This window comes from Eurypyga helias, unplaced genomic scaffold (assembly GCF_000690775.1).
Source record: "Eurypyga helias isolate BGI_N326 unplaced genomic scaffold, ASM69077v1 scaffold5088, whole genome shotgun sequence".
Lineage (NCBI taxonomy): Eukaryota > Metazoa > Chordata > Aves > Eurypygiformes > Eurypygidae > Eurypyga > Eurypyga helias.
The window spans coordinates 21917-41964 of NW_010266189.1; the positions used below are offsets into that span (position 1 = coordinate 21917).

At 36.8% G+C, this 20048-nt stretch overlaps 1 protein-coding gene across 1 annotated transcript in view; it reads left to right on the forward strand.

Moving 5' to 3' along the window:
- Positions 1–264: 264 nt before the first annotated feature.
- The window catches only part of ZNF385D (zinc finger protein 385D), a gene marked incomplete at its 5' end in the record, with an annotated part of 125963 nt that continues 106179 nt past the window's right edge, over positions 265–20048 (forward strand). Inside the window, one exon of the mRNA XM_010156979.1 lies at positions 265–407. Coding sequence (XP_010155281.1) covers positions 265–407 — 143 coding nt within the window. The remainder of the gene's footprint in view (positions 408–20048) is intronic.

Genomic DNA, 20048 nt, shown 5'->3' on the forward strand with positions numbered 1-20048 from the left:
AATCGTTTATTAGCTAATTTTAAACAATGATAGATTGATACCTGAATCAATTACTGCCAAAGAATTATAACCAACAGTCACTGAGTCAGCTGTTCTCTTTTTTAGTAATACAGTAACTTGTGGACAAATTAAAATGTATTTGTTTAATCCAATATTGGCTTTTTACTGTTGCTTTTTTTTTCATGTGTGTTGGCTTTCCATGGCCTTCCCCCTCCCGCCCATCATAGTCCTTGCTGAATGCCTTCTGTCTCTTCCTACTCCTAGGTGGTACATGCCAGAGCCCTGCTCTTCCAGCCCTAGTGCGTCCTCCTGCTCCACCTTTGCAGCCGTCGCTGGATATTAAACCGTTTCTTCCGTTTCCTCTGGACACTGCCGCAGCAGTCAACCTCTTCCCCAACTTCAATGCCGTAAGTACACTCCTAATGAATACTGTCCACCTTGGTGAGCCACAGTTTCCATGGAAGACTCAAGAGGGCACAAAGTAGAATTTTATGTACTCAGTTAAACTTGGATCATCCTCTCTGTTACTGAGGGCCAAATAGCTCTTTCAGACACAGTGCTAGGCTATAAATTAGAGCCTAGCTGAGTGTTAGCCAGAAGAAATGTAGAAGGAAAAAATTATATGATCCCAAGTGACATGAAATAAAGTTTCAGGCCATATTCAGTCCCAGGGCTTGTGAGTTTCCCACTCTAATTTAAGATGTGCAGTTTCACGAGCCTACAGTTTGCTGGAAGTGTGAAACTCTTAGTGATGGCATTCTATAGCCCCTCTCTAGCAAGCTTCCTGGAGATTCTTAAAATTTACGAATTGGACACTCTACAAAAAATAAAACTGTTGGGGCAATTAAAGTATGAATGAGAACAGTATTAGGTGGTATATGAGCTAGTCATTGGCTAACAATCCAGTGTATTTTTTTCAGGTTAGGATATTTTATTTCTCGTGCCTTAGGTTAAAAAAAGATTAGATTTCTCTTTCATATTTTTTTTTTTTGTTTACTTAGTCATACTCTCTATGATTGTAGAAATCTTATTCCTTCCTAGGTATTTTAATTATTTTCCTGACCTATGTCATGACTATTTCAATTTTCCTGTTTATGGATGAGATATAAATGCTCTTAAAAAAAAAAAAAAGTCTGAATTGGTTTCTGTTAATTTTGACTTCACAGCATTGTGCCTCTTTTTAATTTGAATGTACTCTGGGAAGTTCTTTTTCTTATTTACATATACTAGATATAGAAAAGTAAAAAGAATGTGTGTGCTTACATACTTCGAGACACACAGAGGGGGGGGAAAATTGCCATGCCAAAACAATTCTAATTAACTTGCAAAAATCCTAATTACAATAATTAAGTGTAGTAAAAACCATGCCCATTCTAGAAGCAATTTGTAGTAATCAATAGCAAATTTCCATAATTAAATGTTCATTTATTTACCTTTTGTGGATGTTCACTTTGCTTTAAAGTAATTAAAATTAAGTAATTGTCAAAAATATTTATTTATGCAGTCCTAAATTCAAACAATTCACAGGATGAATAGAGATCAGAGAAGCTATAAGCTACAAGTCTTAAAATGCTCAGGAGCAATATGTCAAAGAATTGTAATTACAAATCAACATTTTATTACAGAAAAAAGTTTTTCATATTTTAAAATTATATAGACATGCAACAAAATTTTAAGAAGTGCTGGTTTTAATGCAGTGCTGGTAACTCATGATAAAATTAATAAATCATTAGACTTGCTGAGTATGCTTAGGATTTGTTCTTACCAGTTTTACTTTGTGGTCTCTCTTTTTATTTAATGCAATACACTAGCTGAATTTTTAGACACTGTTTATTAGAATTTCTGGTTTTTAAGAGTTAATATTCTTCATATTGTTTTTCTAATTGTTTAACTCTGCATAATTCAGATGTAATTTTAATGAATAATCATTAATCTTGTGTTGTTCCATGAATTTTCATTTTCCTTTTTTTCTTACAAAGTCTGATTTTATACTAAATTATCTTTGGGGAGTGGGGGGAAGTTGTTCTCATATTAATTTGGAAATAAGAAAATAACAGAATCCTGTCATAGGTCTGTTATTCCTGAACATCATCTTAGTAGTATATTTTTTGGTATAAGCACTACAGTTGGATTTGACAGACTTCCTGTCTCTTCAGTTTTTCAGTGAGCTGAGCCTAGGTTCCAAAAGTGAGACTAGCAGCCCTTTTTATCATCATTCTGAAGTTCATTCCTGTGCAAAGTACAGTTTCCTTGGCTGAATATGTCAGTTCTGAGTATGAGGCTGCTGTCAACTGCCTTGCTGCTTGTAGTCTTTGCTTTGCAATGAGACCTTTGCCTCGCAATGTGACCTTTGCCTCTTCATCATGTGTGCTGACATGGAGCATCATCCTCAGTGTTCCCATTTTCATTCTGAACAGTACATTATTGAATGCTGCTGTCTTTAGCTCATATGCCAGGGCTGGTTAATGGCATCCTCCAAATACGTAGGCTAGCTGAGTAGGTCTGCATATTTCAAGAGATTCTTTTTAAGCTGATGAATCTTTTGAGTATACATCCACTGCTACTGAGCCTTGTCAGCCTAAGTAGAAGGTAACCCACAAGTCATATTCGACTTTAGACATGTCTGGTAAGGGCTTTAAGTATGAGAACATGAGACAGAAAAGAAGTGTTTAACCAAAAAGGGATCTTCATATATATACATGCTCAAGAAAGATTGTAGCTGTCCATAACGCTTTATATTCATTGGCTTCATTGACAGTCCTACACAGTGTTAACAGAGAAGCCTTTACGTTCTATGGCTAAACCAAGGTCAAGCAGGGTGGCTAGTAAAAGACGCAGAACTCCAAACACCTGAACTAGACTTTCTCTCTTGTGTTGTCAATAAATTAGCTTTACCCTTTATTTGAGACATCAAGGTCATAGATTGTGTCTAAGGAAATGGATTTCTTAAGACCTCTTTGACCCTAGCACAATCCCACAGAAACTAGAATTTGGCTGCATGTCCAGGCTACTTCCCAAGAGGCTAAAAGGAATTGCAGAGTTTTGACCATCTACTGGTCACTTTTAAACAGCCTTCACTTGAGAAGAACAAGATCAAGGAAAAACAAGTAAAAAATCATACGTGTCAGACAAAAGAAGTAGTCTCTGGTTATGGCAATCCTAACACAACTTGGGAGTTTGGTTGTGATAGGCATCTGAGCTAATCAGCCTAAGTTTCTAAGCAAAATATGATGGAGAAAAATGGGCAATTTCATCAATTTTTTAAGTGGAGAAAAATACATAAAGGTAGGGAACTGTGAAAGCATCTTTTATGTCTACTTTGGCATGAACCCTGAAAGTTCCCAATCATGTCAGCTGATTATAAGGAGGAACTGGCTCAGCTGCATCTACATTTGGTTGGATGAATCCCACATTATAGGACAAGTCATCAGCAAATATCAGCTAATATATTAAATTTCAGTCAGAAATGAAATGACAGAGGTGCTGACATTGTATTGTATGTTTACAGAGGAAGGCTCCCATTTATCAAGCAGTTATGCTTCTAATTTTATCTAAAGACAGACTCAAGGGAATGTGAGGATAAAGATGAACTGGATAGAAATAGTAGGAGAGGTGAAAGCCAAAGTACCAATAAGGAATCTCAGACGCATACTCAAGAACTAACAAAACTAAATAATACTGATCTTACGTATCACAAATAATAATAGTAAGGTGTTGTATTTTATAATGTTTTTTACAAATATAAGATTACTTTTTTTGTTACTGATAATTTTGGTCTAAAGCTACCTCTGTTTTTGCTGCCCACCTCTGAGGAAAACATTTGTCACGGGTTGCTACAAAGGCAAAAGCTTTCATCGGAGAACAGAATAAAAAACATAGGGTGTGCAAACCTGTATAAGTAAATATCTCTGAACACTGGGGAGAAGGAAAAGTAAAAAGTAACCAACCTGAGAAATGCAAGGAAGATAACATGCGAACTATTGAACCATTCAGTTTCAGAAGGAACATTTTCTATTTATACAAGAAAGCGTAAAGCAAACATACCAATTAGCAATCTGGTTAGCTGAACATTTGTAGGTGCTATGCTCTTAATTATGAAGAAAATGAGTACCCTGGAGTCATATGTAAAAAGAATCACAAGTTCATTGCAAGTTCATCTGACATAAAATGACGAATCAATTGCATGGGATTTAAATGGCTAAATTTTATGAATGAAAGAAAACAGGACTATAAATAATGTTTATGTAGTTTTTTAAAATATGATTTGAAGATTGTCAGAGGAATAGAAAAATAATTGTCTATTCTGAAAAATGCTTGAGTTCATTTAGCAAACTTTTTGTACACTTCTGTGTTTTCATCTGCAGAATGAGAAGCTTTAAGTCTGTGTGCGTCTAAGAGCTAGTTAGAGACACAAGGCTTTAGTAGTTGTATTGAATGCACACTGGTCCATGAGGGCATGTGAAAGTGAAAAGAAAAAAACTCAGATCTTTTTCATATCTTTTAGTATCCAAAGTCCACCATCCTCAAAGCACAGATGCATCAGAAACCAGGTTTTCTTATTTCTGAAACTCTCAGAATTATATACTTCAGTCTTTTGAGAGACAGAATTTATAAGTTTACAAGTCCAGAACATTTGCCATTTCTAGATGGAAAATCGGACAATGCATTGCACTCTTGTTTGTTTATTCTTTGAAGGATATGCTAACCATTTGCCTGAAAATTTTCTAAAAAATATTATATCATACTTTGCCGACTGTAATATGAGCATAATCTGTAGTGTAACAGGTCCACAATATAGGAGGGCTGAGTAAATGCTTGTAAGGGGAAATAGGAATGTTGCTTTGAAAAACTCCCTGCTAACTCCAAATTAAAGCCTGATTTCCCATTGTTGCCAGTGGAAAGTTTCCTGAAGAAGAATCCTATGGAAAGAAATGTGATTACAATTTTGCATAGAAACTTATGACTTGGAAGAACAGTAGCAGTGTCAGAACTCTACTAGGATGGAAAATGAACTGTTATTTTGCAGACAATTTTCTCATGATATACCTGTAGTGATCCTTGTTCACTCTCCTGATTTTTTCCTGTTTGCTTGTTTTATGCCAATAGCCCCAGGTGCAACATTTTGGGCTTCACATTTCACATTTTCCTGGTAGAGATTTGCCATATAGGAAAGGAGAAGGAGGTGACAGTGGCCATTGCCTATATATTGGGGTTCCAGCTACAACTTGTGTTAGGGTGCAAATGTAGTGCTCCTTGCTTCCTGAAAAGCAGCCTGTGCATCATCCTAGCAGCTTCCGTGGCAGCACAAAGGTTGCACTCTGTTTATAGGGGTGGAGCTTGTGTTTGCAGGTATCGGCAGACAGCAATTATGGCTGGCGTGTTTCGCTGGGAGCTGCTTTTCTCCCTGCTCTGGTCTTGCTGTTGGGCTCTGCCTTGCCTGCTGAAAACCACAGAGTTCGTTCACACAGAGCATGGTTGTTTGGGAAATGCAGTCTTGTCCTATTGTGGCCAGACAACTGATAGAAATGGTCGATGTAGAAAACCTGCTTGCTGACAAGTATTTCTGGGAAGGACTATGCCAGAGAATGTGGAGAAAACCTGTCAAAAAGCTGCCAAAAGGCATTTTAAAAATCTTTTCCTTAGGCTTTTGTCCTGGATTGTTTTTTATCTAGAAGAGAGATATGTGCCGCAGAAATTATGTGCCAATTTTCTGGATGTTATGAATAAGATGTAGCTTTTGATAATGAAGAGTGGAGGAGGAATCTGAAATACGTGTTAGTTTATCTAAACGTTACAAGCCTGAAATTTACAAAATAAACCCAGTTTGTATGTCTCTAGATAATGGTTTTGGCTTATGTTTTTTGACTTAATTGAGCAGAGTAGCATAATGAGACTATTTTTCCCCAGTATATAAAATCCTTTAAAGTTCAGTAGTTATGACATGCTGTCAGAATGCTTTGTTGATAGTCAGGGGACAATGCAAGGGCCTCAGTTTCATGTGAATCAAAAATGGAATATTGCCTACATAGAAGAACTTGGCAGTAAAAGTATAGTCTGTGCTGATTTACAATGTTATTTTCATAAGAAGGACCTTTATCAGGTGGAATACTATACTGCACCAAATTGTTAATTTGTCAGACAGAGAGGATTGTTGCTTCTGGGGATATTCCTTGAATGGCTGCTCATTTACAGGTGTCCAGAAACAGAGGGTTTATCTAGCTTTTCCTTTCCATAGCACTGCAGTTGAGCTGCAAGATAGCTATACTCTTCTTCATAGTCTATATCTCTATTGCTGTTTAACTGCATATTTTTCTAAATATTATGAAGATTGCAAAAATAATGGTTGGGTTCAAGAGTTTTTTATTATAATAAACATTTTCATTGCTGGTCAGGATATTTAATTAAGTAGTCTGCAGGGTAAAAAGAGGGATTAGGGAATGAGCAAACACAGGAAAATCCTGGCAAATCAGATGTTTTTATTTGGTGCTTGCAAAACAGGAATGAATCAACATTGGTATGAAATATTCAATTATTGGAATTGGCCAGATTTATTTCCTGTACATTTAAACCTTTAATCTACACCCTGGGCTCTGTTTGAAATAACAGTAAAGCTCTGATTCTCTGATGTAGAGGAATGTTTACAGCTCAGGAGACATGATGAAATCAAGTTCTTTGTCTTTTTCCAGTTATGAGTCAGTTTAAGGTAGATCCAGACCTCCAGGAATACCGTCTGCTGTTCTTATGTATGGTTCGTGTTTCATGTCACAGATGGGGAACAGAGCTAATGCTCTGGCTTTGTATAAATGAGTGTTCCTGCAACCCTCAGGTAAACTTCCCATGGTTGTCTGTGATTGCATGGTTGTTATTTTCCTTTGCACTGCAAAGCAACTGGGGAGAAAGGTCTGAGCTCCCTAGCAGTAGTCTCCAGTATGATTCCTAGTATTTGGTTTGACCTTGATGCACAAGTGAGGAATATCCTACTAAATCTAACTTTAATCTTTTTGCAACATCCTCTAAAATTTTTTGTCCTTTGCCTGCATCTAACAGCTGGGACTCCTGCAAGTTTCCACCCAGGCATCAACATTATCTTTCTCTTACCTTATGTTTAACAGCACTCCTGGCCCTGGTTTTGGAATTGCTTGCATTGGTCCCAGGTGAATTGAAATTGTGAAATTCAAATGTTAACTGAAATATGAAATTTTCCATTGCAGTTTTTGGAATTGCTTGCATTAGGCCCATGTGATCCTCATGAAGTTCAACAAAGCCAATTAGAAGGTCCTGCACCTGGGTCAGGACAACCTCTTGTATCAACACAGGCTGGGGGATGAATGGATTGCAAGCAGCTCTGCTGAGAAGGGCTTGCGGGTATTGAACATGACCTGGCAATGTGTGTCTGCAATCCAGAAAGTCAATTGTTTACTGAGCTGCATTGAAAGAAGCATAGCCAACAGGTTGAGGAAGGTGATTCTACCTCTCTACTCTGCTCTCAGGCACTGCCTGCAGTACTGTGCCCAGCTCTGGGGTCTCGATTACAAGAAAGATGTAGACCTCTTGGAGTGGCTCCAGAGGAAGGCCACAAAAATAATCAGAGGACCAGATCACCTCTCCTGTGAGAGGGTTGGGGTTGTCAGCCTGGAGAAGAAAAGGCTCTGGAAAGACCTTATTGTGGACTTTCAATACTTAAAGGCGGGGGTGGGGTGGGGAGGGGCTCTATAAGAAAGACTTTTTACTAGGGCCTGTAGAGACAGGACAAGAGGCATCAATTTTAAACTGAAAGAAGACAAATTCAGATTGGACATAGGAAGAATTTTTTCATGGAGAGTGTGGTGAGGCCCTGGAACAGGTGGTCCAGAGAAGTTGTGGATGCCCCATCATTGAAAGTATTAAAGGCCAGGTTGGATGGGGTATTGAGCAAGCTGATCTAGTGATATCCCTGTGAAGTCATGTCCCTGCCTATGCCTGGGGAGTTGGACTTGCTATTTAAAGGTCCTTTCCAACGCAAATCATTCTTTGATTCTGTGATTCCTCACAACTTCTTTGAACAGTTTTAGGGTTTTGTTCCAATTAGGAAATTAGAAGTCTTCTATGATTATGATGAGCAGCTGTCACTTTGTTTCACATAGAATTGTGCAGCAATCCTGAGAGCTTAGAGGACTTCTCTAATCCTACAAATGTGTAGACACCAGGAAAAAATCCATTAAAGGTTTTATTTTTATTTAAATTAAATTTGTACCAAGGGTGTTCCAACCTTCTGTGATTGCTTTCAGTAGAAATTCAGGTTTCTAGGATGTGCATTCTCCTGGGGAAGCAAATTTAAAGATTACCTTAAAATAGCCTAAGTGTGTTCATGTCACCTTGCTGAACATTATAATAATTATCCTTGAATTTATGTCTGTAAATGTAATGTGGATGTAAACTATCCAGCCATACCTGTATCCTGGTTGTAGTCCAATTTTTGGACTGTTAATGTGTGCCTTTTGTAAACCTATTTTGATTTATCTAGAAGACTTATTTCCAATATGTGTGTAATAGCATCACATGTGTTTAGCCTTCTTCAGCTACCATCTTTGTTGTCATTCAGCTCTGTGGCCTCATTCAAGGTCCTTACAGATGTCTCTGTGCTGGTGGTCATTTAGCATTTGCCACCTGCAGATCATATTTACTTTGTGGGTGCAGGTAGGATGTTGTTCTTTGCGCAGGTTGAGCATATACCATGTGCTCTTCAACCCTCTGTTCGATAGTGCAGTTCATTCAGGATTTTTCTGGTAGTATACCACTCTACAGTCACTCAGCATATTGTGGCTGAATAATAGATGGTTGTGCTGCTCCTTTTTGCCATGTGAGAATGGGCAGATTTCTAACTGGATTACACCAATTGTCATGTACATAAGTAACTGAAAAGGTCTGAGGCAGAAGCACCCTATTGTATAAGCTCATGACTATGCTGTTAGCTGAATGTCCATAGAGTAGGTTATGGACTATACACTTCAAGATTTTTTCGTGACCAGTGTTGTTGGCTGGAAATGATCTCTGGATGAAGGGCTCCACGTACCTAAAAATGACAGACAGCAAAAAGCTTTGCTTTCTGTGTGTTTTTTGTTGGTTGGTTGGGTGGGTTTTTTTAGTTTACTTAAGTGGTTACTTTTTATTGTTAAAACAATCAATAGGAATTAAATATTTCACATGCTTTAACTGATGATTAGTAATAGCAAAAGAATAGACTTTCTAATCATCTCATCCTGCCTTACACATTTGCTAGAGGGCACTGCAGGGTGGGCGGACAGATCACTTGGTGTTGGAAGATCGTAGTAACCAAGTCAAAGGCAATAGCACAGCCTTTACTGTGGACTGAGGGTCCCTCAGGCTTTTGCTTTGCATGCAAAATGTTATCGTAAAGGAAATGAAATTAAGTGCTCTTCAAATTTGTCAAGTCTTGCTGAGTGGAATTGCTTAAAACTAAATTTTATAAAGCACTTTAAATATGTTTTAAGCAGTTGATGTTTACACCTTTTGTCTTAATAGCACCCAGATAAAAAAGATCAATGATTATTTTATACTGCAAAGACTATAAAACTTTAATGGTTTGCATAATAAGTATAACTCATAAAATCTACTGTTTAAATATGGGTGGTTATTAACCTGTTTTTAAAAAGCTGCAATTAAAGTGAAAGGCAATTACTTAAAGAAATTATGTGATTACTGTATTCTGAGGAGGAAAAAGAGTGAGAGAATTCTAAAATCAGTACTATTTCTGTTGATGAGACAGACATTTGGAAAGATTTAAATTAAGACGTGAATCTTTCCTAGACTTAAGAATGTTTATGTTGTTAACATTACTGAAAAACTATTTACTGGGTTTTTGTTGTGTTTGGGGTGTTTGTTTGTGGGTTTTTTTTGTGGGGTTTTGTGGGTTTTTTTGTTTTGTTTTTGGTTTTGTTTTTTTTTTACAAGCTACAGTTTGTTCGTCTTAGGAATTTCAAAAGTATATGTTGAAAAAAGCCTGAGTTTGCATGACAGGTAATTTTACACACAGTAAATACATTCCTAAGCACAATTACCTCGTTAATTGTTTATACATAGCATGCAGTATGCAGTAACAGTGCTGCTGTTATTCAAAATCTTGTCCTAAAACACACTAACTTTTATTCTTTATGCTAATGAAAAGATTTGAGGCTCACTCTTATCACTTTAGTCACAGAAGTTTGAGCTGGTAGATGGTGCATGCTGTAGAACTCATTTATCTGGAGACATTGTATGTTGACTGTCTGATGGAATATCTCTGTTATGTCCATTTCCTGTCTAATATATTTTATCCTAACATTTTTTGATAAGGGAAGAAAATCCCCAAAGGTTATATTTTGGACTTGTACAGTAGAACTGGATATAGGACTCCAGATTCTCATGCAACTACTGTTTTTCCTGGCATCTTTCCTTTGGCTCTAGTGAATGCTTAAAGTAATATTGTGTAAATACACATAGAGATTAAATAAGTAATCATAATATTTCATAAATATAGTACAAAAGCTCATATATCTCAGGAAATCAGTGTTTCTCTTTTAAATACATTTGTTTATGTAAAATAGATGAGTATCAAACTTTTACTATTTAAAATATTACAAATCAATGGCTTTCTGTCAAATATATTTTTGTCACAAATTAAATGTTTTGTGAGGTCTTAAGTAAAGAGCTTTAGCTGCCATATTACACAAATATTATTTTTATTGGAAAGAATAAGAAATTTTAAATAAATTATCATAGAATGGTTTGGGTTGGAAGGGACCCTGAAGATCATCTAGTTCCAACCCCCATATTGTTCCAACAGCCCCAAATTGTGTAGTTTCCTTACCCAGCACACACAACAAAAGTAATCATGTATAGAATGAAATGTAAAAGCTGTCTTAATGACTCACAACAGAAGGCTAAAGAGTCTGTAACAACGAAAATTGCAAAAAATAAGAAGAAGTATAGGAATGGGAAATTTTTAATTATGGTTGGAGGTGGTGTAAAGATCCCTGGAAATCTGACCAGCAGAAGTCTCTTTCAGTAGTTTGCTGTTGTGAAATCGGTAGGATGTTTGGATGGCAGGGAGCACCATACTAAAAATTGGAAGCGATGGCAAGAGTTCTTGCAGCTGATCAAAATCGCACTGTGAAGGAAATATTTGAAGAAAATTTTAGGGGACTGGTACTACTTTAAGTTATTCCTGGGACATTTGTCAAGAAGCCAGAAAAAGTAAAATGTTCAGCCTTTACTCCCTTTATTCCTGAGCAGTTTTCACTAGGTTTTTCTGTAGTCCCATCACATCCATGCTTTATTAAAAATCTAGGAAACTGTCCACCTTACAAAGATATCAGTTTGGTATCCTGAAAATAGTATAAGCTGATTATCAGGGATTTTTTATTCTTGAACTAATCAGCCCCCCACTGTCAGAAGTGTCAAATAGCTGATCTGATTTACCTGTGCATCTTTAGTTTCAACAGGTAGGGCAACTATGGTACCTGAGAGTAGTTCAAGATTATAACAAGGTAGGAAAAGCCAGGACAAGGCCAAAGCGTTAGCCTTTGTCTGATAAGTTAAGGAAGAGCAGAAGAGTAAGAGAACACATATAGCAACATTTGTCAGCGCCTTCAGTGAGGTACATTTGAGGAAGTTCTTGAGCCAAATGTGTTATCTTGGTATGTGATAGCCCTCCATGAGGCAACATGCTGACCTGGATGGAATCAGCACAAGAGTTAGTTTATTTTAACTACTAATGAGGTAATTTGAGTTTCCTCATCCCCTTCTCCAGACAATGCCTAATATATCCAAGCAGGAAGATAGGTTGCCTAAAGGAATTTTTCTACTTAAGTAGTAGGAAAAGATGGGAATATATGAACTATGACTTGCTATAAACAGTGGAAGTCTAGGGATGGTTTTTAAGCTTTTGGGAGCTGTAAGTGGATGAAACATATTTTGTGTTTGAAATGTGCTGATTTGCTAATGGGTCTAACCCATTACATGATTGGTGTTGCTAGGACTCAGATGACAAGGATAAATCACAGGGGTAATGCCAGAGTTAATTATAGTGGTGCCCTCCCAAACAGCACTATCAGCTCTGTGAAGCAGCAAAAGCTATTGTTGGTGTTAGGAAATAACATGAGAAAGTGGTGTCTGGGAGAGGAGCAGCAGCGAGGAGGCTGCCAGTGAAAGGGTTGGAGGATACTGGATACGTGGCGTTAGGCTTGTAAGAGAGGTGGGAGGAGAAGGTGGGTGGAAAAGCAGAAGCTTTTCGAGAAAAGAGACACAGAAATATCTCAGAACAGGTATTTGAAAGATGCATTTGCTTCACACACACAGAGACCCACATGCAAAAAAGTAATGGTGGAAACATTGCAAAACAAGTTAAAGTATCCAGTTTCCACTTAAAGAGTCCTTAGATCTTTGTTCCTGGCAGAAACAATTCCTTTCCTTTTTAGTTGCATGATTTTCCCAGGAAATTAATATTTCCTGAAACTTTCTGAAGTCTTTGAAGCCAGTTAGTTTCAGTGAGAACAATCTTATTTATTTTTATTTTACAGGAGCTATATCTGCTTGAAACCTAATTATGTTTTTTATTCTAAATTGGAAAGAAAAGAGAAAAATTACCTCAGTACTTAGTGAAAAAACTGAACTAAAACAAGGATGAAATTAAAGAGTCTGCTTCTGAAATCAGAGAAAATTCTTCTTTAAGAGCAAACCCTCAGATAATATAACATGTCATAGCTCCACAGCTGTTCACTCTCTGTTCTGCAGTAAGGATTCCCTGGTGAAGGAGAAATTCTTAAATTTCTGTGCACAAGGAGGATAGCATATAGTTTTCGTCTTTCTTTTCCATTAATCAAAGCAATAAATAATGGTAAAGTCTACCTCAGCAAATGTTGTGTATGTATATCTCCTCTGTAGTGTCATAAAAAATACCTCCTATCTCTTCAAACAGACTTAGTTTCTAGAACATGAAGAAATGTTTGTTTCAAATGACACCAAATTGCACAAAAACTATGGATCTGAAAATTACCTTTTATTTTAGTTGCTAGGACCCCAACATTCAGTTGCCTGGGAGAAGCTGTATTTCATTTAGAATTATTTCCTTTAGCTGTTATTCACAAACCACTGTAACTTTTTTGAAAGTCCTTCAAATTCTTTTTTAGAAGCTGCTGTGATACAGCAAGAGATTTGGCACATAAATTGATGCTGACCCTGAGGGTAAATAGTTCTCTCTGTGAGATGCTAAATTTAGTGTTCCTTGAGCAGCTCAGGTGAAAGTACAAACAAACAAAATTCTGTGGTTAATGGCATTTGTACTAATACAATGAAAGTATTAACTTTGAACACAAACAGCTAAGATAAGGAAGTGTTGCTTTTGGTAAAGTTAAAACTTTCCTGTCTTCTAGTTTGATGAGAAAAAGACAGAACTTAACCAACTTAGAACTTAAAAACACAGAACATGTAACATATAAAATTTGTTAGGATTCTCATCCTTACTCAGCTCTGTGATTTGATTAATATCTCTGCTTCGTACTAGTTGGACTCATAGTAAACCACAGCAATATTTTATCTATGTTTCCTAAAACAGCTTTTCTTTGGAGCAGAACACACCAGGAGAAAGGTTGTGAAGAACAACTTCTAAGTTCAGTAGTTAAACATCTTAAACATTTGTTAAGCTTTATGATAAGACACAAGATTAATCAGTAAAGCAAAAATCCACTTAATACCACAATGATGTATTATTTAGTGTATAACTTCTCTTAAACAAGAGGAGGATTAACAAAATCATCTGCTTTGGTCTTTAGCGATCATTAACAACATTTAAGTCTTTGACCTACGCAGGGATTTAAGATGATTATATAATCAGCAGATGTGTGTGGTTGGTGGTTTGTGGTTTTTTTTTTTTTTTTTTTAGTTTAGACGGCTACAGCTGGTGATAAGCATGCATTATTCCAAGCTTCTGATCTATACTAAGAAATAGTTGTCTTGCTAGGCTTTTATAACATAATAACATGAAAAAATAATTGATTTTGGTTAGTTTTTGCTGGTTGTTCATAGTACAGAAGCAGAGAGAAACCCCAAGTCTTAAACTAAATTGTTTTGAGGAACTGCATTCTTGTTGATAGATATGATTCTTAAAGGGATTGGTAATTTTATTGGATGAAAGTTGCCAATCTTACAGATAGCACCATTCAGGGAGTTTTTGAACTTAGAGAAACTCTATATGGCAACAGGAAATTCTGGGACTCATTGCAAGCCTAGGAATTAATTTGAATGCTATTTGTAGACAGCCCAAAACTCTAGATGGTAAAATAGCCATGCGTTGTTTTCATTTTTTATCCTCATGTTGTCTGAGTCTGAAGTAGCCCTTTGATACAATACTTCCTCAAACCAGTAATACTGAAGCACATAGTACAAAAGAAATCTGTCCAAGTTAGTTGAATAAGTTTGAACCTCTAATGTTCAAGTTGAAATTATAGTCTATTAAAACACATCCTTAGGCCTTATTTTATTTCATCTCATTTACCCATTGTTAATTTTACACAAGAGATATCAATTCTGAGTAGCTTTAATTTGGCTTTACCATCCATCTGTTTTGTTACAATGTAATCGCTATCAGCCCCTCTTTTACTTCTGCTTATTCAAATGATTGCTAGCTGGAGCTTCCTTTTAAATCTCCATGAAGAATTTTATTAAATAAATAATGCTAAAATATCAAGAAGTCACCTTCCATTCAAATGGTTAAATGGCAACACGAGACACTGTGCTTAAACTGCGATTGTGATCCAGTAACCTCTTCAATTGTAATTCCAAAGAGATTCCAAACAACAGGTCTGTGGCTCGTGGTCATTTGACTAATTTTCACTTTTGTCCTTCATGTGGACCAAGTACAGTGAGCTTCTGCACCCTCTGCTGTGGACAACCTAAGCAGGCTGGCAGAGAATAGTAACTGCTGCAAAATGGGTAGTAACTAGTTCTGCAGATTGCTCATCCCTATTAGCTAATGACAGTTCCCAAGGCCTAGTCAAGCTGCTTTTGACTTAGGGAAAGTAATTTCTCCCTTTTAGTGCTCTGGTTTACTTGCCATTTTTCTAACAGGGAGTGATAGTGCATTCATGCCCTCAGGGATCTGTTTTTGTGCTCTAGTTGGAGTTTTGAAAACAACATTAATATGCACAGAAAGCTTGGAAAATTCAATGTGCCTGAAGAGTCCTACAAGTGATAAAGGTTTACAAATATCTGCTCTATGAAAGTTTTTATGCTTCTATCATATGCAGTTTTGAGTTACAACCCACTGATCCCTTCCCCACCCCACACCAAATTCTACAGAATGTAAAATCGGTGTTGTTTTATCAGGGTTTGTCAGTGATAACTGCTTGATACCATCACCTAATTCCTGTTTCCATGTGAATATCTATCACAGCTGTGCTTAAAGCAAAATTATGCCTTAATGCCTAAAGGAATTTTTTCATTGCTTCTTCCAGATTAAAAAAATAAATTAAAAAAACAACTAAACAAAACAATATGATTAGAGGTAAGTCCTACTGTTATTGTTTAATCTGTACTGGGACTACCTCATTGTCTATCTCTAGATAAGCACATGGAAATATTGCATAAATGTAAACATTTTTACGTTTTTGAAACGTTTCTCTGGAGTAGTTTACTGCAACAATCTACAGGTCTTTCTACTGACACTGAAGAACTCTCCCCCTTCCCTAGATCTTTCATCTCTGTTACAGTGGCTTCCTCAGAAGCATATGGCTTTACATACTGAGCTTTTCTTAACTTCGTATTCATATCTGATTTTTGTTGCCATCAATGTCTGCAGGCTCTTCCTTAGGTAGATTGTTAATTAAAGGAAGTATTTTGAATATATTCAGATTTGACCTTCTAATCAATCTTAAGGAATTGATTTAAACAAAGAATGCAAATTATTATATTTGATCTATGAAGAAAAATGACTTAACCCAATTGTTTATTAGGCCTCAAATTCATGTTCATGTAATGATATAAAAGGAAAGGTGGTAGACCTTTATAAACTTAATGGTAGAAAGGACAAGCTTTTATGCTGCTGTAGAATTTTCTGGCTTTTCCTTGGAAAAAAACAGAGGTGGATTTTTGGTGCAGAGTGGAGAGAATAAATGTTGAAACAAAAAACCAGTATTTTCTTTACTTAAAGTTAGAAATTTACAGTCATTAAATAAACTTATTCACTATAATGATAATGCCAGTTAATAGATCAGTGCTGAAAATAAGTATATTTAAATATCTTAGTAAGATCTGAGATATTTAACTTGAGTTCATTCCGTTGTAAAGGGAAAAAAAAAAAAGTCTAGTTTTTGGTTCTCTCACCTCTATGTGCTTGACAATTTAAGCATGTGTCAAAGTTTGCCCCTAAACCCCTAGTGTAGGCAGACATAACCAAATCATACTATGACCTTTCCTGTAGAAATTTAAAGTGGATGAGATGTGTCTGACCTAAATTAATGTCAAAAAGCAAAGTGTCCAATCTGAACCAAACATTCAGCTCCTTCCAGAGTCAGTGCAGCTGTGCTGTCTTTAAATGCTATACCTCAGGTAGCCAGCTGATACAGGAAATTCCAGTTATATTTCTTGAACTATTTTTTTCACAGTGAATGCAGTTAAACACCATACTGTGTTTTTCCAGTGAAGCTGTGGGCTTTCCATATCAGGAGATACTCAAAACTTCCCTGGACAAAATCCTGAGTATGAAGGCCTGCACAAGGCTGCCAGTTAGTACTGCGATGAGAACTAGGGAGCTGAAGCAGATGATGTCGAGAAGAATTTTCTCAAACTAGGTCATTCTGTGAATTCTAAAGCCCTACAGCAAAACAGAGAGACTCACTTGTGTTTAGAGTAGATAAGAAACCATGAAAGGGAGGGGTGAACAAACAAAGCAGGAAGGATTCTGTCCAGCCTGAAATGTTGCTGGATATTGCAGTTCAAGCAATGCAAGGTTGATAGGGAGAAGTAATATACAGTGTTAGTTCAACAAGCTAGCTTCAAGTGCACAACTTTGGTTTGGTTTGGTTTGATTTCCTCCCCACCCCACCCCCTTTTTGCTCTGGCTGGAATACAAGAATCAAACAGAAAGAGTAAGAAATGAGATTAGATGTAGAGAAGGTATATGAAAGATATTATGTGATGTTATAGATCTCTGGTTAAGACACGCTTTTCCTAAGTTCATGTTCATTGCACAATTGCTATTCTACTCCAGAGAGCTAAAATAAGATTTCCAGTGCTCATGGTCTTGGTTTATATCTGGCTAACTGTTTATAAATTAATGTGGGAGGATAAGGACTAGAGGTAAAGAAACATATCAAACATAGGTGTTGAACTGTGACAGACTATGTTTCCTTCTGTCCAAAGGATGACTCTCAAATAAAGGAAGGAGATCTAGAAACAGTGACTAAATTCTCTCAAGACTTGGATATATGTGTGACTTTAGTGATTAAGACAATTCAAAACCTGTTGGTGTCTCTGTGTGGTGATAGAACAAGAGAGGCATTTAAATATGGATAGAAATTGGTGGGTTTTATTAGACTGTGACTTCATCCCCTACTCAATATTTACAGATTGTCTTTTCATCAAAGGGAGGCCACTTCTTCAAATTGAAGTTACATTTCCGTGTTAAATTAAGCAATAGTAATTTCCAAGTGTTTGGTGCCTTGAAAGCAAAAGAAGTTAATAGTGCTTATATACAGTATTTCAAACTTCACACAGTTGCTTGAGTAGAACATATGCTGGTGAGTGCTTCAATTAGACAGTGAGATGTTTGGTTCATAAAATTCACACAGTGAGGAAGAAGCTCACAATTAGAGCTTAGAGTTTGGTCTACATTCTGCTTGCCAAAACATCTGCTGCAAAATGATGTCTTCTTTTGACATTGCATGAAATTAAATTTCTTTGATTAACTTTTCCCTGCAGTTTATTAACATTACTATTGAAATTCAGGATGTTTGACTTGTATGTATGTGTATGGGCATGCATTCTTGTTATTTTCCTTCAGTGGCAAAATCAGGTTGTTGCGTTCTGACCAGTGATAGACCATTCCAGTCTGACAATGGTACCTAGACATTGTCGTGTTTGCAATGTGCTTAACCCTATCAGTCTTCTTAGTACCCAGCAATGGGTTGCTTAAAGACTAATGCACAGGGGTGGGGAGTAGAAGCCACTGCAGTAGGCACTGCATAGACCCTTCTTTTTCAGATATCCATATACATAGAAAAATTAAATTTATCATGGTGTGAGTTTGTCATGCCCATATAAATTCAAGTAACAAACTGTGTTCACCCTTTTGCTAGATTTGCAGTTGAGAAATTTAGTCTACTTTTTTTCTTAAGTACAACATCTAGAAATAGCCAATGACTCTAGGACAATCACATTCTAGTAATATTATGTCTGGAAAGACATGGGGATAAACTTCTCCATGCTGGTCTGTAAAACCAATTTGTCGCAGGCCAGAGTAGATAATAGTTTCTGAACATCTCGGTCTGCAATGGTTTATCCTTCTGCATCCTGTGCACCTCATTTTCTCTTTGCTGGTTAATTGAGGTGTAAAGACACTGGTACTTACTTCAAGTCCTCTGAGAGATAATTGGATGAGCAAGAGATTGACCTAATTTCTTCTAAACTGTGTAATATCTGATTACTGCAGACTTGGTCTCTGCAGCAGGATGTGGTAGCTACTGTTTCCTTTCATACACAACACTGTGATGTGGAGATCTGAAAATGGGCCATTGTCAGACACACAAATGTGGCACCCATTATTTTAAGCTGATTTAAGCTGGTTATCTCCATTGCTCAGAGATACCAAATTTTCTTAAGTAGTTCATAAATAGCTTAATGATTTAGATACATGGACTGTGCTTTTCCTAGTTATTTCTATATAGTAATGTTGGCTGTAACCAATTAGATTCTGCTTGATGTATTTTTAGTTTTAAAATATTAGCAGAATCTTTTAACAAATAGTTTATTTGTGAGTACTCTTGTAGGGAGGGGTCTGACTGAGGGTATGATATCATATTTCACTGCATATATTTGCTTAATCTGTATGGGTGGAGATTTTGCATATGTGTCCGTTATAGCTTCCTAGTATTACTGCAACCTCAAATAAGTCATATGTCTTTCTAATGCAAGGATTTGTTAAATGCTGTTAATGATTATGTCACCTCATACCTCTGGCTTGTCTTTCTGAAAAGTATGTAGCCATCCATGACAGCATTCTAGTCATGTGATCTATCCCACCATGTCTCTGTAATTGCAATGAGGTTATGGCCCTGTGACCACACACAGACCTCTAGTTCTTCCTGCTTTTTCTCCATTAACATTATAAACATTCCTCCAAGAACATTAAAAATAAAACCTTCTATCAACCTGTGCGCTTGTTACTATGAACATTAGGTACCATGCCTCTGAGCTACTGGTTTCCCATGTTTTTGCATAGTAGTTTATAAGCTGTGGCATTATACCTTCCTGTTTATCAATCTTGCAGCAGAATGCTGATTGTCCTTACTAACTTTATGAATATGTCATCATATGCCATCATTCAGTTCTTCGTCTTCAGGGTCATCTTTAAGATTCCTCCTCACTAGCATCAATGATGTGACAGTGCCACTGTCCTACTCTCTTTGTAATTAAAACTTTATATCTAGCAGGACAAGTTCAGGATGTGTAAGGCCCCCTGAATACTGGCTGATTTTGGTATCCTAATTGAAAAACAGGAGGAAGAGAGAGGAATAATAGGAATGAAGTTCAAGTTATTACAGATGGGGAGTCAGGAGGGATAGGGAGAACTCCACATGTCAAAACTACTTAGTGTGTTTGTACTGACATACCCTGCACCTCTCTGGTGATATTTTTCCTTTAAATCTATGGTCTAAAGTGCTACTTGCTGCTGAAGAATAGAATCTCTTGCTCCAATTTTTTGTAGGAATGATTAGTCTCCCATGGTAGCAAAACTGGACTTATGTCATTCAGAAGTGTAAGCCCTGGATAGCAAAAAAGTGCAACTGTCAGCAGGA